Source organism: Solanum tuberosum, unplaced genomic scaffold (genome assembly GCF_000226075.1).
Source record: "Solanum tuberosum cultivar DM 1-3 516 R44 unplaced genomic scaffold, SolTub_3.0 scf00566, whole genome shotgun sequence".
In the NCBI taxonomy this organism is placed as follows: domain Eukaryota; kingdom Viridiplantae; phylum Streptophyta; class Magnoliopsida; order Solanales; family Solanaceae; genus Solanum; species Solanum tuberosum.
Window position 1 is genome coordinate 219994 of NW_006239496.1, and position 24099 is coordinate 244092.

Sequence of the window (24099 nt, forward strand, 5' to 3'; positions counted from 1 at the left end):
AATCAAAAAGTAAAATGTTACCAAAAAAAGAAAAGAGGTCATTCTTTTTGAAACTGACTAAAAAGGAAAGGAGGTCATTCTTTGTGAAACGGAGGGAGTATTATCTAGACACAAGAACAATTACACATGGAGTATGACCACTTTTCCATTCTAAAAATTCTTATTTAACATGTGCAAAATTATGTAAATTACCATAGTTACAACTTATAAACTTAATAATACACATTTATTTATTAATTTGATGATGCATGCATCAAATCAAATCGATTAACTCACTTTCTCATTCTACCATAAAAGTATTTTTACTTTAAATAATTATCTCGAATTCACAAAAATAATTTATACATGAACTTTCATTTAATTGTATATACAACACAAAATACATGTATAATACACCTTTGTCATTCAAATTCCGCACATAACAAAAGCTTACATTCTTTGATCCAACTTTTTTTTTCGAGTATAAGTTAAGTGCAACAAACTTTTATTTTATTTTAAAAATGTATATATGATAATTTTGATTTTTTCCAAAAAAAAAAAAAGAGAAGTACGTGAATAAACTATATGGCCGACCTTTTACCGACTTTATCTCTAATTTCTCCTTTATAATATACTTCTCCTTTTTTTCCCATTTCTCTCTCTCTAAAACTCCTCATCCAAACACTTCCCAACACCCCAAATTCCCATTTCATTTCCATTTTCTCTCTCTAGAAATCTCTCAATCATGGCGGCGCAGAAGAGAGAGAAAGAAGAAACCGAGCTGAAGGTACCGGAATCCATCCCTCTATGCTCCCCAACTCTACCGGTACCTTCACCGTCGCCTCCTCCTACGACGCACCTCTCAGTTGCGCTTATCTCAGATCTGAAGCGTTCTGACAGATCGTCGACGGAGAGAGTAGATCTGAAGGTTTCTAGTATGGATGATCAATCGAGATCTACATCAGCTGCATCGCCGGAAAGTACAGATCTGGTTGGTAGAAAAACAGGGGTGAAGAGGCAAAGAGAAGCAAACAGATGTTCTGGTATAGGTTGCCGGAGGAAAGTCGGATTGATGCCGTTCCGGTGCCGGTGTGGGGAAGTGTTCTGCTCGGAGCATAGGTATTCCGATCGACATGACTGTAGTTACGATTACAAAGCAGCTGGTCGTGAAGCGATTGCTAAGGAAAATCCAGTGGTGAAAGCTGCAAAAATTCTCAAAGTTTAAAAATGGAAATTTGAAGTTTTTTTTTTTTTTTTGGTATTTTCAAAGTTGTTGAAGCAGTCAAGGGTGGTGGGTGGGTGGGAAATGAATGGTGGGGTGTTGTGTTGTAAATTTGATGAATGGATGAGGGTATTGTTGTCATTTTTAAGTTATTAAAATTATTAAAATAAGTTAGTGGAAATTTCTCTTTTTTTTTTTTTGGTTTTTATATTTTTGCTTTAACTTTGTGCTGCGTTGTACTTGTGTCATTTTCTCACATGAAAATTATTTATTATTCTTATTGATGGGACTATAGAAAAAGCTTTTCTTCATGAGAGGTTTTGAATTTGAGCTTTATAGTAATTGATAATCGAGTTTTCTCTTAGGCGATTAAAAGGTTTCGAATAGGAAAATGAAGAAACATGTGTTGTCAACAATAATGCGCGATGTGAATATTGTGGTTGGAGAGGGATGAAGTAAAATTGATTCATATTTGTATCGCAATGTTGAATCATCTTTCAGGAGAGCAAATAATCAAACTGTAGTCATAGAGAGTGTTAATATGATTTTTTTGTTTGCTGAATCTAAAATTTACTCATAAAAAAATGATTCTGTTATACAATCTTGGTATAATTACATTCTTTTATGTTTTGTTTATACTTAAAATGAAGTTAGAAAACTCTTAAACCTACCACTAAGGCGTTTTAGTTTAGTGGCATTACTAAAAATGAAATTCTTCCGCGCATTAATTTGCGATTATCTTTTTTTGTTCTTCTTTACTTTTGCAGCAAAAAAAGAGATTTAAGATTTGACATTCAAGCGATAGTCATTCTTTCTATCGGAGATTTTACCTTCTCATCTTCATCTATTCAACTCCAACAAAAATTTTGATCTTGTACCCGAAGTGCAAAAAAACATTTCCTTATTTTAATTTTAACTTAAAATAGTATTCCCAAAAAAAATATCCGAATAAATTCTAATTCCAAAACAATGGTTTAACTTCAATTTCAAATATTTTTTTTCCTCAAATTTTTCAACAATATTAGCCAAAAACATTACTCTTCTATCCACGTGGCAAACAATATGAGCAAAATTTCAAAGATTTGATATCTCCGCTTCACTAGTTGTACTCTTGGTCTTAAAGGTTGTACATACTTCATAGTGACAAAATTAGTTTCTATAAATAGCACAAGAAACTCTTACAATAATGGAAATCACTATTATAGTAGGTAGGGCAGCAGCGGTTTTCCATTACTTTTCTCTTCTGAGTTCTGTGGGCGCTTGATTTCCAACAAAAAGGTCAGTTTTTTTAATCTTTGATTAATACCCTTTTTTGATTTATGGTGATTAGTGCTATAATGAAATGTGATTAAATGAAATAAAATAAAAAAAATAAGGAATTGATAGTGTTGATCCCAATGATTTAAGATTTTGAGGTATTGATTGATTTTGTTGGTATGACACTGATATTGATTTGTTTGACCCCATGGATTTGTTTAGATCAAGAAGTTGTTGTATTTGAAATTGTATGTAAATTGGCATGTTTTTGTGTTTTTATTGAGTGTTTTGATGAGGGTGTGAGAATTTTTCAAGACCCTTTTGAGTTTCAGTTCTAAATGTTTGATTTTTTCTTAAAAAGATGATTTTTTTTTGTTATTGGGGTAGGGGAAGGGGAAACGGAGGGGATTACAAGGTGGGGGGAATTGAACCTTTGCTAAAGGTGAAAGTTGAGGTAGTCAACCAATTGAGTTACTAAGATTTCGTTTGATATTTGATTTGTGTTCTTGCTCGAGTTTAGATTCTTATATCAATCAAAGTGCTTATTCGATGCCTTGGCGGCTGGAATTATCAGATTTCTGGAAGCATGATTTTGATGAAGTAGCTATGTCAGTTGGTGTAGAAGGTTGGCTTGTGTTTGTGTTTCTTTGTCTGTCTTGTTGCGGGTGTGCGATTTTTTAGAACACTTTGTGGAGAAATTTTTGATTTTTACTTTGTACTTTTGCGGTTTATTGAAGCACTTTGGATTTCTTGGTAAAATTTTATCATTAATTCATCTTGGCGGCTGGTATCATTAGATTTGTGGAGGCATGATTTAGATGAAGTGGCTATTCCAGCTGCTGTAAAGAAATTCTACTTAAAAAGATTGTCTTGGAGCCCCCAGGTCTTTGTCTAGTGGTAAGATCGCTTCTTGTGATGTGTGGATTAGGTGCATATCACAGGTTCGAACCTTGGTGTAGAGGGGTGGGCCCATTATCCTCTGAGATTCGAATTGTGTAACACTCCCTTGGGGATTTCTCAGTTATAAAAAAAAGATTGTCTATTTGCATTTCTTTGAGTGTTTTGTTACCAATGTGTGCTTTTTTAGAACACGCCAGGTTCCTTCATTGAATGTGATCTTTGGTTTGTACTTTGTACTTGCTGGAATGCTGATGTCAAATGATTAATTTTGCTTATAGGATGTATGAAAACTAAATTGTTTCTTTGGAGTTTATTTTTGCCACTGAGATTGATTTGTGGAATCAAATCATTCTCCACAGCCTTTTAGAGCTTTATGTTTACATCAAATAGCTGCTTGAGCTTCTGTAATGTAGTATTCTGAAAAATTGGCGTGCAATTAAATTTCTTCTAGTGTCTTGATATGGGGTATGAATATCTTTAAGAACCCTCTTTTGGTTTCTAGGTGCTACCTCTCATACATACACACTAACACACATTCTTTTTAATCACTGATTATCAAGTTGAATAAACCAAGTTAGTTTAGATACATTCAAATGTGTACTTATGCGAATGTTATAGCACATAATTTGTCATCAGTTGAGAAATACTTCTTGCCTGAAGCCTGGACATGGGATCACCGAGTGTGTGACTCACCTGAAAAGGTAATTGAGTTTCATTCAAAGCAGTATGTTGCTTTTGATAAAATGTTACTGCAAGGCTATGAGTGATGGTACAGATAGAGGGGCTTATGTACCTAATTCGTTGATCCTCCACAAATTCTCTAATGGTGCGAAAGGCACATTCCCTTTTCAATGGGAGGATATTTTTTTGTTCTTTAAAGACGAATAAGTGGATATCCACTGTTGTGGGAGAGAGTAGAAAAGAATGAGGGAGGAAGGGTCCGTGGACTTTCAGGAGAATTACTAGTTTCGAACTTCAGTTGAGGTGATTTAGTTGTCTATAAGAGTATACACCTAAGAAGCTGGATTGGTGACGGACCCCTCTATGATGTCTCTATTTGTTTTGCCAAATCTTTTGTTTTTTTGGTGGGATGGGAACTGATTTTGTGCATGCAAATGAATTAGATTATACATACTCAAGCTGGTTAATTGGGAACTCCATGAGTTCTCTTTCTCTATATATTTGGAATACTTTGCAAGTTAATGCACATTTAGTGTTAAACAACATGGAATAAAGGTTGAGTGATGTTGCAGCCAAAAGAGCTGTTGCCATTCAAGTTTCAACTTGCTAAAAATAAGTTCCTGTTTATTCGGTTTGATATGTCTCTTGTATATACTATAAACAGATGGGTTACAAGATCTTCAACTTCTTCTAGAGAGTATATCAACTGTCATATGTGGAATTAGCCGAGGTGCGCACAAGCTGGCCCAAACACAACACCACGGCTATCAAAAATTAAAAAACATATCAGTGGTCATATTTTCCTAAAATCGTAAAACTGTAGTTTTGGAAAATCCTGTGGCAATAATATACTTGATTCAAAGATTGGGTACTTTTATGCAAATGTGTTGGTAGAATGGTGTTTAAGCAAATATTGAGCTCAAAACATTTAGATTCATTTGTTGCTAACTCACATTGTCAATAGACATTTGTTTGCCTGATTTGCTTACTGTTTCTATTGTTCAGGTTTGGAAAATCAGAAGTTACGAGATGGTCAGAGCGTATTCACAAGAGCACACATATAAGCACCCATGGGAAAGAGTAACTTCTGCATCCTGGCGCAAGTTTGCTGATCCCGAGAACAAGCGCATTCTATCGCATATCCTCGAAGTTGACACATTGAACCACAAGCTTGATTCCAGCTCAGGGAAGCTTTATACGACTCGTGCCATAACTATCCATGCACCAGGACCATGGTTCCTCCGCAAAATCATTCGTCAAGACATCTGCCACTGTGTAGAATCAACTGTTGTCGATGCCCAATCTCAGTCCATGCAGCTCTCCACTCGAAACATTAGTCTGGAGAAGTACATTGAAGTGGAGGAGAAAATCAGATATGACCCTCATCCAGATAATCCAAAGTTATGGACCGTCTGCAAGCAGGAAACGAGTATCAGGATCAAGCCCTTATCAGCACTGGCTTCAATGGCAGAGAAAATAGAACAGAAGTGCGTGGACAAGTTTCAGGCGAACAGTGCGAAGGGAAGAGAAGTAATGGAACGGATGTGCAAGTACCTTGAAGCTGAATCCAGAGGCATTTCAGCATGATTTCGCAATCAAACTTTACATTAGGCTTCTTCAGTGCTAGCATCCGACCCCTCCTTTAAACGTGAGAGGTGAGTTTACGATGAACACTTGTTGGCAATTCGAATGTCATCATATGGAGAAGAGGACACCGATCATGAATCGTTCTTTCTGAACTTTTTGTAAGCTATAGTAGATGCAATAACTAAGTTATCCTAGAACTTCTTTGTGAGAATGTTACCTAGATGGAAATTTTACTTTAAAAAAATACTTTACCCTTGCAGTTTGATTGTGTAGACATTCTATGCTTCATCTTGAATGACTTCACCAATGAACTTACTTTTGCTGCTGCTGGAAAATTGTGAATATAAGCCTTGTTGAAGACACTATCTGTTCGATTTCACAGAAACGTTGTCCTTGAGGACTGTGAGATTATATTACCAGAAAATGTGCAAAGTGATCCTTGTAAACACAGAAGGCTTGAAGAACACAATTTTGTATGTGACGTTTTACATGTCATGTAAATTTGCACACATCGAGACACGTATGATATGAATGAGCTTAAATAAAGAAGTGAGTGGTTTATAAGTCGATTCTAACTTGTATAGGACTGAGACGTAGTTATTGTATTTAGATATGCAACATCTGAAAGAATGCCATGTCCACCAGATTGGAACATGACAAACTTGGTCACAATGATATCAATGAGACCAGCACGTATGAAGAACATGAATTCTACAACCTGCAAATGTTCAATAAACTTTCTTGAACCCCAGTATAACAAGGTCTTATACGATACGTAGCCAATAAGATGAATGCATCAAGTACAAGACGATTAGCTTAGCTAGCGTTCCAGGAGAATCTAGTCATTTAGTCAGTTTATAACTCCGATTCTAGATCTTGTCAAGTTTTTTGCCTTCGTGTAAAGCTTAATTAAGATCCTTAAAGACATCAAATTTCATGAGCAAAGAAAACATCAAAGCTAGCATGTTTAATGATAATAATAGATAAGCACATGCCAAGCTGATCATATGGTGAAACAATTCTTAGAGGGTTAAAATCAAGACATTTAAATTGAACTATAAGCTAAGTTTTATAATGAGACTAAAACCTCCAACAACTTTATGGGTAAGGGGTCGTTTGGTTCAAGGTATTAGGTGAATTATTTCGATATAAATTTCGAAACTGAACCTAGTAAATAATACTCATTGTTTTTCAAGAGTAGACATCACTTATTTTTTTAAAGAGTTTATGGGTCACGAAACAGGAATTCATGATTGTTTCGACTTTTCGTGTGTATTAGTTCATTATTTTTTGGAATATGTGAGACCAACTCTGTTTGAACTTAAATTTTGTGGATCCATTCTTGACGACCTAGTAAATGAGACTCATAGTTTTTTCGGGGGCACATGTCGTTTTTTTAGAGTTTATGGGTCACGAAGCAAGAATTCAAGATTAGCTTTTCTTGTATATTAGTCCACCAATCTTCCGAAATATATTTGATAGACATTGTTTGAACTCAAATTTTATTGGTCCATTCATGACGACCTAGTAAATGATATTCATAGTTTTCAATGTCATATTTCATTAAAGCTATTAACTAAAATCAGTATAGTTTTTAAAAAAAAAATTAATATCTCTATATAATTATTCCATATAAAAGGCAATATTGATTATCCAATATATACTTTTTATTAGAATTCTTGAATATCTGATCTTGAACCAAATGATCCCTTTTTATGAAGAACAAATGGGAACTAGGAAGGCCCTATAATTACCATTTACCCATAAACTAAAGAGGGTATAAATAATTAACCAAAAATAATATGTAGAAAACAAAAATGTATTATTTATTTTAATTTGCTCATCCTACTTTTCGTTTTAATATATTTCAAAAGGAATATGTTTTTCTTATTTTGATAATTCAATAATTTTTAATTTTTGACGTAACATATTCAACAATTTTATTTTATTCCCTTCTTCCCAATTGTGATACTTTTCGGATTTCGAGATTCAAACAATTCAATTCCTGATCCGTAAATTTTTCATATATCTTTTAATTATTTTGAATTATCAATTATTGTGACTTATGATACTTTTTACGTAGTTTACAAATATATAAATTTCATTTCAAAAGAATTGAAGATTCTACGCATAAATTTTCAATCAAATTTAAACGGTTTAACTTTTAAAAAACTGAAAAATGGCCACATAAATTGAGACAAAGGATTACTTTTTTTTTTAAAACTTTGTATTAAGTTCAAACAACACAAACAAATTAAAAACTAGGGATTATTTGACAAAGCCACTTTCCATTGGTAGATTTGCTGATTTAGCAGCTCCCAAAACAGTACTTAATAAATATTCTTCTTCCCCAATTTACCTTTATACTATTGGACCCATTGCCCTTTAAGCCCCTCTCTCTCTCCCTCCCTCCCCCATCTCTCTCTCCCCCTCCATCTCTCTCCTTCAAGAATTCATAGTCAGATCACTGAAGAGGTAAAAATTGTAATAACTTTATCTAAGTTTCAGTTTATTGCTACTCTTGTCTTTGGAATTTGTTTTTACCTGTTTTAGGTATGTTAAAGATTTGATTTTGACAGGATTTATGTAAGCCCCAACATGGGTTCTTTGTATATACACTTATTGAGCAAAGCTGGTGCTGAATTTTTCATGGGTAATAACTTATGGTTCATACAGTGTATCTGAATCAGTTGTTTCAAGATTTAATTTTTATGATGTTTTTATGTTTGGGGTTTGTTGGATTGAGCTGATTCAGTTGTTGGTATGTTGGATTATGATGAATTGTGGGAGATAGCTGTTTTTGTTTGAAGTTTAGTATTTTTGGAGTTACAAGAATGTGTTTTTAGGACAGGGTAAAAGGATTTGAGGGCTGATTTTTGGTTGTGAAGTTGGTTTTTTTTTTTTAGTTTAGTATTTTGGGAGTTTCAAGGATGTGTTTTTAGGAAAGGGAAAATGATTTAAGGGCTGATTTTTTGGTTGTGATTTGTGAAATTGGGATTTTCAGTTCTGGGAAGTTACAAATTGGTTTTGGAAAAATGAATAGTTCTGGTATGGGTGGTGGTTTTTTATCTGGGTATAATGGTGGGTTTTTGGGGATGAATATGCTGCAACAACCTGAACCAATGAGTAATAATGCAGTTCATGGTCATCAGATGAATCACAATAATGTTCAATCATCGGTGAGTGCAAAATTGGGGCTTGAACACGAAAAAACAGTTGGTTTGATGGATGCACAAGGTTGTATGGCTTATGGGAAGGATAAAGCAGTTGGGCCGAGTAATGTTGTGAATACTAGTAATAATCCTAATAGCAATACGAGTGACGAGGATGAGCCTAGCTTTAATGAGGATGGAAATGGTGAAAACAACGGTGGGGCACAGGGGAAGAAGGGATCTCCATGGCAGAGAATGAAATGGACTGATAATGTTGTTAGGCTTCTTATACAAGTAGTTGCATGTGTTGGAGATGACGGTAGTTTGGAAGGTCCAGGAGTGGGGTTGAAGAGAAAATCTGCTTGCCTTCAGAAAAAGGGTAAATGGAAAACAGTATCGCGAATAATGATGAGTAACGGTTGTCATGTCTCACCTCAGCAGTGTGAGGATAAGTTTAATGATTTGAACAAGAGGTACAAGAAATTGAATGATATTCTTGGGAGGGGTACTTCTTGTGCTGTGGTGGAAAATCCGGTTCTAATGGACTCCATGCCACAGCTTTCTGCCAAGGCCAAGGACACGGTGAAAAAGATACTTAACTCAAAACATTTGTTTTATAGAGAGATGTGTGCTTACCATAATGGGCAGAAGATACCTGATTGCAATGATCTTGAATTTCCAGCTCACTCTTCACCTGTTGCAGCACTGTGTGCAAAAGATCATAATGGCTCCCAGGGAGACGAAGCTGAAGAAAATGACGAAAGTGATGATGATGATGATGAATCGGATGATAACCATGGTGATGGTGATGCACGTAAAATTGGAGATTTTGATGAGAGAATGAGACGAGTTGAAGAAAATGGCAGCTTCTTGCCACAAATTAACGGGAATGATAATTTTTTGGCTGAAATTAATGAATTTTTTCAAGACCCTACAAAATCCCAGTGGGATCAAAAAATGTGGATTAAGAAACGGATGTTACAACTGGAAGAGGAAAAGATTGGCATCCAAGCTGAAGCGTTTGAGTTGGAGAAACGTCAGGTTAAGTGGCAAAGGTTCTGCCGCAAGAAAGACAGGGAGTTTGAAATAGAAAGGCTGGAGAACAAGAAATTAATGTTGGAGAATGAGCATATGGCATTGCAACTGAAGCATAAGCAGCACGAATTAGACAGTACAAAGCCCAATATCTCTTTCAATTCTGCACCTCTCAGCTTAGATAGACCGATGGGAAGAGATCAGCTTGATGCAGCTAGGTATCATTAGCTAGTAAGCATCGGAAATCTCCAAGTTTTTGGCAACCTGTCATCGCCTCCTTTTGTTGTAAAATCTTTTTAAAATGTTTTACAGCTAACATGCAGCAGCAAACTTGTTAATCAGTTCTTTTGAATTGTCCTAGTATCTAAAATTAACTGCATCAGCTATGTTATGAAAGTCATGGTTGGATACTCTGGATGTTTGTCTAAACATCTATCCTATATCATTTAGAATACTAATCATTGCAAGTTAGTTAAGAACCAGACCGAACTTGCATTTGGTGATATTCTGTCTTGCAGTGGCATTCTTGCACAAAACTTAGTATTGTGCATCAAGAACACCTCAACTCGTCTCCACTTTGTCCGTTGAACTCTCATACTAACAAAATGATCATCTAGACACCTCCAAAATTTACATGTCATATCATTGTTGGGTGTCTACATGGCACAGTGGGATGAATTGGAGTGTTTAGTTGAAAGTTGAGACCAATTTGAGGTGTCTAGAAGTGCTTACAAAGTTTGTTTGAGTGTCTGTTTATGTATTAAATGTCTAGAAGCATCATGTCACCACTTGTTATTTGTTTAGTTTGGCGATCACCTATGATGTCCCTGATCTAGATGTATTTCCTTCTATGCTCTCTTGTGCATCCATATTAGGTGTTGAAATAGACCAGCCTTTCCCATACAGTTCTGTGTATTCAAAGCTCTGAACTAGCAGTAGCTGCCTAGTAACTCCCCTCTACCCCTGCTTTTCCTTTGCAGGATCAAAAACTTTGGCGGAGCTTGGGGATGATCCCCCTTCGCCAGAAAATCACACTTCATATATACAAGGTCAACTTTTTTTGGTTATGTATGTATAGTATACGTTGAACTCCCTTGATAAAAATCCTGCATCCGCCACAGTGCTCCCCTTCCCCCTCCATTTCTGTCTCTCTCTCTCTCGCACTATGAGAGAGATATGTATGCCCCCTTCCCCTTTCCGTATCTCTCTCTCACGCACACACAGAGTAAGGGAGATGCATGTATAACTTTGAAAAACCATTGTTATGCATTGCCATGCTGTTATTACTAGACAGTGACACTGTCCTTTCATGCTGATATTTTACAGTTTATCATCCTGTACATCTCTCCTTTTTTTCCTAGTGACTACACTTTTAAGGGTTGTTTGGTATGCGGGATAAGATAGGATATCCCAAGATTGAGCTTGAGAGAAAATTGATATTGTGTTTGGTAGGATAGATTTACACCATGAACCAAACACAATATAAATTTTATCCCAAGCTCGATCATGGATATCCCACCTTATCCCACCAAACTTGAGATTATTTTATCCCACCTCCCATGTGAGATAAATTAGCCCAATGATTATAATCCTTGGACTATAATTCCGGGATAATCTAGTACGCGAACCAAACTTCCCCTAGGATTACATACTAAGTTTGATTTTGTATTGTCTTTAAATATCTGCAGGCTAGTTCCTCTGTGTTATAGAATCTGTTATGTGTTCTGTTTTCTGATGAAAGCTCTCCTTCGTACTAGACACTCTTTACGTTACTGGGACTACACTTTTAAGGGCTGTTTGATACGTGGGATAAGATATGATATCTACTACTCCCACCAACACTAAGTACTAGCTAGGTTATAACTCATGTTGTCCACTACCTAGTGTTTTTGTTTCTACAAAGGATTTGAAATCCGAGATCTCAGGGTTGTCAATTGACTTCGGTGATTACTATTACTAGGTAATTTTCATTGTCACTAAAGTTGCATTTGAAGGCATTGTATAGGATGAATTTGATACAAATATCTAAACTTCAATATAAAATAAGCACCAAATGTCGATATACATATATATATAATATAAATTACTAAATTTAAAAAATAATAATATTAGAGTATGAAGTTAGTGAATTTAGTCGCAAAAACCTAAAATTTGAATCTATCAAATTAAAATTGAAATTTGTACCTGATTATAGCGCAAGCTATTTCCAGGATCGGAAAATGTATTGTTGAACCAGAGAAGTAAGCGAAGGACCGTCAACAAACACCATCTACATTTTCTTGTGAAGAAAAAATGCACTTTTTGAATATTTTAATTGAATTACCACGTGGTCTTTCTCATCAAATTCTTAAACTTCTGAGAGTTTTGCCAATCCTCATATGGAAGTACAGCTCTGACAGGCAACTTACCAACCACATTGTTAGAAAATCCACCTTGGCTTACCACTATCGCTCTGATTGAGTTGTTCGTTGCACTTGATTTTATATCTCATTAGTTAAAGATCTTCTTTTCTTTCGTTGTTATTGCCGGTCTAAGCAGAATGTAGCTTAAATTAGATGACTAATGTTTGTCACACCTGACTTTTATATCTCATCATTTATAGATCTCTTTTTTTTTCACTACTAGTCGCCGATCTAAGCAAAATGTAGCTAAATGAGATGTCTACTGTTCGATCTTCTTTTCTTTCATTGCTGCCGCCGATCTAAGCAGAAGGTAGCTAAATCAGATGTCTACTGTTCATCGTACCTGACTTCTATATCCCATTGTTTGTAGATCTCCTGTTCTATCATTGCCACTGCCGATCTAAGCAGATCAGATGTCTACTGTTCATCGCACCTGACTTCTATATCTCATTATTTATAGATCTCCTTTTCTATCATTGTTGCTGCCGATCTAAGCAGAAGGTAGCAAAGTCAGATGTCTACGGTTCATCGCACCTGATTTCTATATCTCATTATTTATATATAAAATTCATTTTCTATCATTGTTGTCGCTGGTCAATTTCAGATACCTAGTGACGCTGCCAATCTAAGCAGAATGTTTCAGATACCTAGTGACGCCGCCGATCTAAGTAGAATGTTTCAGATACCTAGTGACGCTGCCGATCTAAGAAGAAGGGTTCAGATACCTAGTGAACTCATTCGTAATAAGTAAGGGTTTAATAGGCCCCCCTACCCCACTTGTGTTGGAGAATCTTTTTTTTTCCTCTGTTTCGCACTCAATATCTAGTATTTGTCTTAAAATTTTGACTAAATCAAACTCAAATCGTATACAGTCATTAAAAAGAAATTGCTTACAAAAGATTTTTTAATTTTCAGGATTCAAATCCGCTTCCATCACTACCCCACAATGTAATAAAGGACCTCAAATCCTCAATACATCATTTTGTAATTATGAAAAAATAGCCAAATGTCCCCAAACCTAGTATTCAATTACTAACTACACACATAGATTTTATGGGAACATTTTGAAAGTAAAATATATATCCCTTAAAAGGAGTATTAAATATTTTATCTTTTTTACTTTTAAATTAACAAAAATATATTCAGGAGTTATTATCTAAAAAACCATAGATATATAGAACGATATCACAATATCCCAACAAAAAATAGAAATAAGGCCTACACCCATTTTTCCTTTCTCAAAATCCACTTGTAAAACTACATTAGATATATGTTTTTGTTGTTTATAGAAATATTTCTATTTTCCCGTTTTCTCAAACATGGTTTTATTTTAATTTATCAAAGAGACAATTCAAAACTAATACTTTTTTCCCTTTCTCCAATAAGAGAAGACAATAATTTATTAAATAATTATGTCAGTCTTGAAGAATACAAACCAAGAACTAACTAAAAGAAATAATAAAGAATAAAAATAGAAAAGAACAATCATTTTGCTAGCTTTTCTAGTATTTCCCTTAACAATTAAGATATGAATACGTACCTTACATGTCTTTTTGTTATACACATAACCAAGAAAATAATCCTAATATAAAGTTCCATATTATTTTATATAGTCTTTCATTAATAATTTCGATATTTACTAATACATGTATAATTTTATACATCAATTTTGATATTGTCTTATTAATAATCTTGAGTTTTCAACTCATTAGATTTGATGCAACAATTCATTCAATTTGATGTTACATATTTAAGTGAAGATAGTCCCTAATCTATGCAATGGGTCATGGAGGTAGTTGTGCACTATAAAAAAAAGTCATATGACATACACACCAAACTCATTCAATTTGATGTTACTCTTTCACCGAACTCTCAAAATTTGAGTGTCTGTTTATGTATTATGTGTTTTAAAATATAAGATTTAACAGGGAACTAAAACACTTTTCAATCAGCCCATTGTTTAACTATATTTTTTCTTTAATGAAATAACTGTAATATTATCGCTTAAAAAGCATACAAAAACTGATTAAACATCATTTACATCACAATGTTACACAAATAAAACAAATGTAACTTGTCAAGTTAAGCTATTATTTCTTCTTCTGTAACTCCTTTGCCTTTGCTGCTTCTTTCTCCTTCCCATCATTATTTTGTGTTCCAGTTCTACAATTATTCTTGCAAGCCATCTTGGATTTCCAGTTGAGAACATGAAATATATTATGGATAATCCAATACATAGTCCACTTCCATACCCCATAAGAGCAGCTTTCCAAAAATCATTCAGAAATTCAGAGTCGCTTTCTTCATCATCTAGTCTAGATGTGGTATCATTTGTCTCCGAATCATTACCATCATTACCACAACTTTTTGAAAGTGGGAATCCACGTAATCTATCATTACCTTCATATGAATTGTTCTCAAATGTATCGAATTGAGGTCCTTGAGGAATGCACCCTTCGAGATGATTGTAGGAGAGATTTAATACTTCAAGAGATGTAACAGAAGCAAATCGTGCTGGTATCTCTCCTACAAGATGGTTACTTGACAGATCCAATGATTCAACTGAAGATAAACTTCCAAGTGATGACGGTATATGACCTTGTAATCCATTATGAGATAAATTCAGCACACGAAGTGCAATGAGATCTCCCATAATACTTGGAATAAATCCTTCAAATTTGTTGTTTGAAAGATCAATAGTGGTGTACAAAAACAAGATTCTCACAACTTCAAGCTCCAATCCCTTTGTTACAAGAGCTACCGAGTCTTGGTAATATCGATCCCCTTCATCACTTGGTGCATTCATCGTTTGATCAACTGTACTCATGGCTTTCAAATGTTGAAACAAACTCGTTGGTAAGCTTTTTGAGAAGGCATTGGAGGAGAGATCTAATATTCTAAGCTGAGGAAACATGTTTTCAGTCGTTAGAGTTCTAATGGACCCATGCAATTTATTGGATCTCAAACTTAGAACTTTCAGCTTTGGCAGAGTTACCAACCACATGGGGAATGTGTCGTTGAGGTGATTGTCTCCTAAATCAAGAACATCGAGTTGCTTGCAATTGGTCAAGGATTGTGGGATTTTCCCCTCCAGCTTATTGCCATGAAAGTTGAAGCTTTTGAGTGCACTTCCAATTCTAAAAGTTGTTGGAAGAGTCCCTGAAAGACGGTTGTGGTGCATATCCAGAACCTCGAGGCCACTGATATTACCCAAACATTGCGGAATTGCTCCCTTCAAGTTGTTTCTTGCCAAATCAAGCATTACCAGTGATGTCAAATTGCAAATATCTGAAGGAATTTCTTCAGTGAGATTATTATGGGATATGAAGAAGAATCTTGTGGAAATTGGTGGAATAGGTAGTGAACCTTGAAGCAAATTGGACCGCAAATCAATAGCTTCTATAAACAGAAGTGGAATTGAGTCAACACTTTCCAGCATGTTGTGGGATAAATTAAGACGTTGCAATAAGAACATCCAGTTAGTCCATGCCCAATCAGGGATTCTTCCTTGAATCTTATTATTTGAAAGATCCAACTGCCAAAGAAGCTTAGCGGATCTTAGAAACTCCAATTCTTTCACTTCACATGCGGCCAATTGTAAGCTCATAAGAGATCCTGGCAAAGTAACATTATGTTTGTTCTCATTGGTCAACGAGATACGATTATATGAAAGATCAAGATAATAAAGTTGTTTGATGTCAGCAAGGAAGCTGACATCCACATGGCCACTAAAATTATTGAAAGAAAGAATAAGGCCTGTTAGGTTCACATGGTTTTGAATCGACTTGGGAAGATGGCCTTGCAGCTGATTATTACTTAAATCAATCCAGATTAGTGAATTGGAATTGAAATCCTCAAACTGACCAGAAAAGTGGTTATTACTCAAGACTAAACGACTTAGTGACGGAAGAGAGAACATCCCTGATGGTATTGTTCCATTCAGGGAGTTATATTGAAGGTCCAAATCCTCTATGCGAGTGAGATTCAAAAGAGATTCAGGAATAGGCCCTCTAAGATTGCAATATTTAAGAGACAAAGAATGCACCGAAGTTAGATAGCCAATAGACTCAGGCAAGTTGTCAGAAAAATTCACGCCACTGAGATCTAACTCTATGAGAGATGCACTGCTGTTCCATTTAGTCTTCGGAAAATAACCACTGAGCTGATTATTGTTTTGTAAGACAAGTGTTTCCAGATTAGGAAGGTGAAAAATACTCTCAGGTATTATCCCGTAAAATCCTGTATTTCCCATCCTCAGAGTTGTCAAATGAGAAGAAAAATTTGGAGGAATGGTGGAAGAGATATTTATGGAAGTAAGATCAAGCTCACTTAATTGAGTCAAATTCTGAAGGAGCAATTTCAAATCATGGGCAGCGAGTCTTAGAATAGTTTCAAATGACGGGGAGAGGCAAAGAGACTGTAATTGAGAAAGATGAGAGATTTCAGAAGGTATATGACCTGAGAAATAGGAGTCAGAAAGATCAAGAAGTGTCAAGCTTGAGAACCTTCCAAATTCAGGCGAGATGTGAGAATTAGAGAAGTTATTAGAAGAAAGGTCGAGCCTTTGGAGATGAGAGAGTTGGAAGAGACTGCTATTGGAATCAATCTTTCCTACAAGACCGCTGCAACTGAGATTAAGTTCAATCACATGGCCAGTCATCTCATCACATATGACTCCATCCCACGAGCAACAATCTCTGCTTGTATTCCATGAACGCGTATAAGAGTAGGAACTACACGTAACTAATGAGGGATCTACAGTGAGTGTTTTCTTGAATTTTAGAAGAGCGGTGCTTTGATCTTTGCCGCACGGATGAGGTATGGATGAAGAAAAAGAAAGCTGACAGAAACAGACAAAGAGCAGAAATGGGAATTGCCTGTCTCCCATGTTTTAGTCCAAGTTGCTTCTTAATACTGAGTAAATCTGTGTACTGAGAGTTGGTAGTGAAAATTAAGAAAAGGCTATTCATATCTATATAGGCAGATTTCTTTGACTAGTCCAATTTCTTTGAAAGGTACACTTATTGTTACAACTGTAGAAAGGACTTAACCAAATAGTTTTGTTGTGTTAAGTCAAGACAGATAATGAATTATGAATGTAAATGTGTTACACATATAATTCAGACAAAGACAACCAAATAGTTTTGTTGCGTTAAGTCAAGAAAGATGATAAATAATGAATGTAAATGTGTTACACATATAATATAATTCAGACAAGGACATAACCAACTAGTTTTGTTGTGTTAAGTCAATAAACATAATGAATTATGAATGTAAATGTGTTACACATATAATTAAGATAAGGACTTTACCAAATAGTTTTGTTGCGTTCTCATTCCACTTGTCCGACTCTAAAAAGTATAATGACTTTTTCGTGTTGCTCCCCAAAGAAAAAAAGAATTTAGATTTATACTATATGATAATGTAAATGAAGATCTCAAGTAATGAGATTGGAACACAAATTATCCACAAACTATTGAGTCTGTACTGATAATTAATATGGGTGTGGTTTAACAGACAATGAAGTAGATGAAAACCGTAAGAGATCTGTAGGGTTAAAATCTTAGTAGAGACACAAAAATACTAGCGATTTCTTCCCATGTGTTAGAAATCTGAGATAGAAAACCTCCATTCGTATCGTTGCTGGTGCTGGTATGTTGGCTTGATTTAATTAGCTTCAGGGACATCCCACACTCTGCCTTCACTTCTTTCTCGAGCGCGATTATATTAGGGACAACGGATAATGCATTCTCAAGTTCAAAGTCTAATTCATAATTGAGTCCCTCTTAAATTCTGTGAAATGAGTATTATTCATTTGCAAGTTGTACAGTAAGCAGCCAGGAATCCAAGAAATGCATAAACTTCATTCAATACACTACTAATATTTCATTGAGTACATTAAAACATTACATAACTTGATATATCATCAATATTCATAATATTACATTTCCTGAACTTAATAAAGGAAGAATAAAAGGCCTACTTATAAACCAAAAGCTGTAGTTTCTGTAAAATGGCCCCATGGGTCGATTATTGGAAAAAAAAAAAAAAAAGCTAGTAGTTTCTGATATTATTGTATCTCTGATGAGCATTCCAACAAATTCTTCTCCAACCACCTGCATGTTTGAATTTGTTTATTTACTGTCTGATGTTTATATTTACACAAAGAAAGTCAAGTCTTTTATTTTATGCTAAAATGAAATTACAATCTGAAAGAAAGTTATTAAGTCCGGTGAATTTTACACAAACTATCTGTTGGTTCACACTTGAAGAACTTGTTAAACCAAGCCTCTAACCAGATAATTGGATCACAGCTTCCAACTAATTTTGGACAGAAAAATAAGCTTTGTAGAGCATTCAATTAGTTGCTGATATAACTAATATGAAAATTCCGATATAGTTAGCTGCCATAATCTAAAGCTCAAACTAGAACTTAACTGCATACCTGAAATTTTTAACTCTTCTACATCCGATTATTTGCTTCTTCTGTAACTCCTTTGCTTTCGCTGCTTCTTTCTTCTTCCCATCATAATTTTATGCTCCAGCTCCACAATGATTCTTGCAAGCCATATCGGTTTTCCAGTTGAAATCATGAGATATATAATGGATAATCCAATACAGAGTCCACTTCCATACCCCATAAGAGCAGCTTTCCAAAAATCATTCAGAAATTCAGAGTTGCTTTCTTCATCAAGCTCAGATCCGGTATCAGTTTTCTCTGATTCTGAATCATTACCTTCAGTACCACAGCCTTTCAAATGTGGGAATCCACGTAATCCATCATTACCTACATATGAATTGTTGTCAAAGGTATGAAATTGATTTCCTTGAGGAATGCACCCTTCGAGATGATTGTAGGAGAGATTTAAGACTGCAAGAGAAGTTAGAGAAGCAAATTGTGCTGGTATCTCTCCTACAAGGTGGTTACTTGACAGGTCCAGTGATTCAACCAAAGTTAATCTTCCAAGTGATGGCGGTATATGACCTTGCAATCCATTATGAGATAAATTAAGCATGCGAAGTGCAATGAGATCTCCCATAATACTTGGAATATGTCCTTCAAACTTATTGTCTGAAAAATCGATAGTGGTGTACAAAAACAAGATTCTCACAACTTCAAGCTCCAATCCCTTTGTTACGACAGCTACCGAGTCTTGGTAATATTCACCTCCTTCATCACTTGGTGCATTCATCGTTTGATCAATTGTCCTCATGGCTTTTAAATGTTGTAACAGACTCATCGGTAAGTTTTCCGTGAAGGCATTGGAAGAGATATCCAACATTCGAAGCTCATTAAAAATGTTTTCACTTCCTAAAGTTCTAATCGGTCCATGCAACTTATTCGATCTCAAGCTTAAAATTCTCAACTTAGGAAGAGTTCCCAACCACATCGGGAATGTGTCGTTGAGGTGATTATCTCCTAAATCAAAAACTTGCATCTCTTTGCAATTGACCAAAGATTGGGGAATTTCCCCCTTAAGTTTATTGCCATGCAAGTTGAAGCTTCTAAGTGTTCCAGCCCTAAAAGTTGTTGGAAGAGTTCCAGAAAGATTGTTGTGTTGCATATCCAGAACCTCAAGATGACCACTCATGTTGCCAAAACATTGCGGAATTTCTCCCTTTAGATTGTTTCTACCCAAATCTAGAATTTGCAGTGATGTTAAATTGCAAATAGACGGATGGAGCTCTCCACTGAGATTATTATCTGACATTATCACATACTGGAGGGCACTGATATTACCCATGCATTGCAGATTTTTTCCTTTCAAGTTGTTTCTCGACAAATACAGGATTGTTGGAATAGTTCCAGAAAGATTGTTGTGTTGCATATCCAGAACCTCAAGATGACCACTCATGTTGCCAAAACATTGCGGAATTTCTCCCTTTAGATTGTTTCTACCCAAATCTAGAATTTGCAGTGATGTTAAATTGCAAATAGACGGATGGAGCTCTCCACTGAGATTATTATCTGACATTATCACATACTGGAGGGCACTGATATTACCCATGCATTGCAGATTTTTTCCTTTCAAGTTGTTTCTCGACAAATACAGGATTGTCAGCAATGATAAATTGCAAATAGATGAAGGAATTTCCTCTATCAGATTGTTTTGTTGGAGAGACAGAACTTGCAAGTTTCTCAAATTCCCCAATGAAGCAGGAATAGAACCATTAAGAGAGTTATTGTACAACTGTAGATCAGTAAGAAACCTTAGATAACCTATTTCTTCAGGGATAGGGCCAGAAAGGTGATTACCATCAAGATACAAGACAGACAAGTTGGTCAAATTCCCCAATGAAGTTGGAATAGAACCATCAAGAGTGTTAGAACACAAATCTAGATGAGTAAGAGACCTTAGGTAGCCTATTTCTTCAGGAATAAAGCCAAATAGGTGATTATCATCAAGACGCAGAATAGTCAAGTTGTTCAAATTCCCCAATGAAGCAGGAATAGAACCATTAAGAGAGTTAGTGTACAACCGCAGATCAGTAAGAGACCTTAGGTAACCTATTTCTTCAGGAATAGGGCCAGAAAGGTGATTATCATCAAGACGTAGAATAGTCAAGTTGTTCAAATTCCCCAATGAAGCAGGAATAGAACCATTAAGAATGTTATCGTTCAAACGTAGATCAGTAAGAAACCTTAGGTAACCTATTTCTTCAGGAATAGGGCCAGAAAGGTGATTATCATAAAGATACAAAAGGGACAAGCTGGTCAAATTTCCCAATGAAGTTGGAATAGAACCATCAAGAGTGTTAGAACTCAAATCTATCTCAGTAAGAGACCTTAGGTAACCTATTTCTGCAGGAATGGAGCCAGAAAGGTTATTTTTATAAAGATTCAAACGAGACAAGCTGTTCAAATTTCCCAATGAAGTTGGAATAGAACCATCAAGAGTGTTAGAACTCAAATCTATCTCAGTAAGAGACCTTAGGTACTCAAATCTAGCTCAGTAAGAAACTTTAGATGACCTATTTCTTCAGGAATGAAACCATTTAAATGGTTGTCAAACATATGGAGGCTTTGAAGCTTGGCTAGTGAGCCGATTTGTGGTGGTACTGTACCTGAAATCTGATTACTTGACAAATCAAGACAAATAAGATTAGTGAGTTTACCAATGTCAGGTGGAATGGTGTCAGAGAAATAGTTCATGCTAAGATCAAGATACTCAAGAAAAGGGAGAGATGAAAATGGAAAATCATCGAGTGTACCAATGACACTAGTATTTGTAATATTCAACATGTTTACTCTACCGTTAAAGCATATAACTCCATACCAATCCCTGCATGAGTTAGAACTTGGTGTCCATGAAGCGAATAAGGAGTTGTTCTGGTTCTTGAAAGTTGCTTTCCATTTTAAGAGGGCAGTTGTTTCCTCAGTGGAAGCAAATGCAACCGTAAAGAGGTAGAATAGAGTGAAAAGCTGAAGTGAAGAGAATGTTTTGCTAGAAACCATCATCATATTTTGAGTTTATTGTTTTGCTCATCATATTTTGGATTTCAATGAACTAATTGTGGAGGGTTCATAGGATTTTATATTGTACCAAACTTAACGTTAAAGACCAAATTTCGGCTGCTCTCTCTCTTTATGTTCATAATTTATCAAAGAAAATATCATCATGCATTCTCAAGTCAATGCAAAAGTCAAATTTGAGTTGTTCTTTTTTTTGTCTTCTTCTTTTTTTATGCATGTTATACACACCTATCATACAGAAAATAAATTTTAATTCAGACAAGGACTTAACCAAATAGTTTTGTTGTGTCATCAGACAAGATCACATGGTTTATGATGTATATATGTTTGGTTCTCATTTTTTCACCTCTAATGTAGTAATCTTAGATAAATAAATTTCTACATTGATTTAATATCTCTAATATACTTTGTACTAGATTAAAACAAGTTTAGGTAAGACGATACGACTAGTTATGAGAATTCATATAGCAAATGTTATTAATTTCTCACATGGTTATAACTCAACTATTGATAATATACCATCAATTTTTAACAACCCACCCCAATGATTTGACCCATTTGAGAGAGAGAACCGCCCCAAATTTTTTAATATCAGTCAATATATAAATTTTCAACCAATAAGGAATTATTTTGGTTGCTGAAATAATCATCATATTTTATTTTTTATAGTATTATTCACACTTTGTCTGTTCATATTTTATTAGACGAAATTTGTCATTGTCAAGTTAATTTTTTTGTTTTTCTCTTCCTTTTTTTATCCATGTGCTATGCTACACATCTTTTTTCAAGTAAAAGAGACTCATATAGAAAATAAATTCCCTCAAAAAGAAAACTAGATTAAAAAGAAATGCATAAACTTCTTCATTGAATACATTAATTTGCTTCTTCTTCTTTCCTCTGCATAATAAATTTGTGTTCCAATTCTTCAATGATTCTTGCGAGCCATTTCGGATATCCAGTTGAAACCATGAAACATACTACATATAATCCAATACATAGTCTAATTCCATAGCTTATAATAACAGCTTTCGAAAAAATATTGAGATATTCAGTATTGCTTTCTTGATCGTCTATATGGTATAATTTGCCTCTGATAAATAGATCACTGCCACAACCTTTCTAAACTGGGAATCCATGCAATTCATCATTACCTTTAAAGGTATGAAATTAAGGTTCTTGAGGGATGCATCCTTGGAGACGATTGTAGGAGAGACTCGTTATTTTTCCTTGTTAATTCTCTTTCCCTCGGTTGCAGTACCCAAAATATCTTCCTCCGTCAATTCAGCTTTTGATCAACAGAAAGACTATTGAGTCGGTAGAGAATGGATGATGACATACACTTCATTCAAAGCATATAAACTTGTATACATGACTAACTTACCTCTTCCATCCAGAAATTTACGAAACAAAAAGAGTGAAAAGGTCAAAAGCACACCTAAAGTATCCCTGATTTTTAGTATACCTCAACTATTAGGTGTGTGAGTTTTCTACCTCATGAACTATCATCAAAACGACTGTTTATCAAAACACAACTTAACTATCAGCAGTTTCACTCTTCCTACCTGAAATATCACCTTAACGAAAAAATGCACTTCAATTTTTCAATCGAATATCTCTTCAGGGATACACATTAGATTCATTTTCTTTTTTTGGTACAATGGAAAATCTACACACAATATTCATTGAATACATCAAAACATTACATAACTTGATATATCATCAATATTCATTATATTACATTTCCTAAAGTTAATAAAGGAACAAAAAGCCATAAGCTGCAGTTTCTGTTATTGAAAGATTTCTAGCTCTTCTCAATCAATCTTGCCATAACTTCTTCTTCCAGGACACCAGCTGCTCCTCACTGTAATCCAAATATCTTAGTTAAACGTCAACTGAGGCTGATCCTTTTAAGAATCTTCTACTTATATAAATTATTGGAAATGAAAAACTTATTAGTATAAACTATAGAGCATCAATTAGTAAAAGAATAAGATATTAATAGCTACAATAAACTAAAAGATCAGTGTAGAATTTTTACCTCAAGTTCTGAAATCAAAACTTATAACTTGTCTAGAAGTGATTATTTCTTCTTCTGTTATTCCTTTGCCTTCCCTGCTTCTTTCTCCTTCCCATCATTATTTTGTGCTCCAGCTCTACAATGATTCTTGCAAGCCATATCGGAGTTCCAGTTGAGAACATGAAATATATAATCGATAATCCAATACATAGTCCACTTCCATACCTCATAAGAGCAGCTTTCCAAAAATCATTCAGAAATTCAGAATTGCTTTCTTCATCGTTTAGTCCAGAAACGGTATCATTTGTCTCTGATACTGAATCAGTACCACAGCCTTTTGAAAGTGGGAATCCACGTAGTCCATCATTACCTTCATATGAATTGTTCTCAAA

The 24099-nt window shown here is 35.0% G+C and overlaps 5 protein-coding genes across 5 annotated transcripts; 3 read left to right on the forward strand and 2 right to left on the reverse strand.

Moving 5' to 3' along the window:
* The first annotated feature begins 613 nt into the window (after positions 1-613).
* LOC102605848 (zinc finger A20 and AN1 domain-containing stress-associated protein 5-like) lies at positions 614-1490 on the forward strand. Its single transcript, XM_006365756.2, has one exon. It carries the CDS (start codon positions 725-727, stop codon positions 1202-1204), a length of 480 nt encoding a protein of 159 aa, XP_006365818.1. The 5' UTR covers positions 614-724; the 3' UTR covers positions 1205-1490.
* An 883-nt stretch (positions 1491-2373) lies between these two features.
* Positions 2374-5961, forward strand: LOC102606186 (protein slowmo homolog). The gene is made up of 2 exons (XM_006365757.2): positions 2374-2479; positions 5045-5961. The coding sequence occupies exon 2, from the start codon at positions 5069-5071 to the stop codon at positions 5624-5626; it is 558 nt and encodes a 185-aa protein (XP_006365819.1). The 5' UTR covers positions 2374-2479; positions 5045-5068; the 3' UTR covers positions 5627-5961.
* A 1969-nt stretch (positions 5962-7930) lies between these two features.
* Positions 7931-10228, forward strand: LOC102578195 (uncharacterized). The gene is made up of 2 exons (XM_006365758.2): positions 7931-8101; positions 8206-10228. Exon 2 carries the CDS (start codon positions 8662-8664, stop codon positions 10039-10041), a length of 1380 nt encoding a protein of 459 aa, XP_006365820.1. The 5' UTR covers positions 7931-8101; positions 8206-8661; the 3' UTR covers positions 10042-10228.
* A 4007-nt stretch (positions 10229-14235) lies between these two features.
* On the reverse strand, positions 14236-17220 carry LOC102582181 (receptor-like protein 12). The gene has a single exon (XM_006365767.2). It carries the CDS (start codon positions 17101-17103, stop codon positions 14293-14295), a length of 2811 nt encoding a protein of 936 aa, XP_006365829.1. The 5' UTR covers positions 17104-17220; the 3' UTR covers positions 14236-14292.
* A 1452-nt stretch (positions 17221-18672) lies between these two features.
* On the reverse strand, positions 18673-21678 carry LOC102578521 (probable leucine-rich repeat receptor-like protein kinase At1g35710). The gene is made up of 2 exons (XM_015304613.1): positions 21189-21678; positions 18673-20868 (listed from the first exon to the last, which is right to left on the reverse strand). The coding sequence occupies exons 1-2, from the start codon at positions 21676-21678 to the stop codon at positions 18689-18691; spliced, it is 2670 nt and encodes an 889-aa protein (XP_015160099.1). The 3' UTR covers positions 18673-18688.
* Between the last annotated feature and the right edge of the window lie 2421 nt (positions 21679-24099).

Coding starts and splice junctions, on each gene's coding strand:
- LOC102578521 (XM_015304613.1), bottom strand. CDS start 21,678: ATGATGATGGTTTCTAGCAAAACATTCTCTTCACTTCAGCTTTTCACT. Junction 20,869..21,188: donor TTTCATTCCTGAAGAAATAG/GTCATCTAAAGT, acceptor CTGAAGAAATAG/GTTACCTAAGGTTTCTTACT.
- LOC102578195 (XM_006365758.2), top strand. CDS start 8,662: ATGAATAGTTCTGGTATGGGTGGTGGTTTTTTATCTGGGTATAATGGT.
- LOC102582181 (XM_006365767.2), bottom strand. CDS start 17,103: ATGGGAGACAGGCAATTCCCATTTCTGCTCTTTGTCTGTTTCTGTCAG.
- LOC102605848 (XM_006365756.2), top strand. CDS start 725: ATGGCGGCGCAGAAGAGAGAGAAAGAAGAAACCGAGCTGAAGGTACCG.
- LOC102606186 (XM_006365757.2), top strand. CDS start 5,069: ATGGTCAGAGCGTATTCACAAGAGCACACATATAAGCACCCATGGGAA.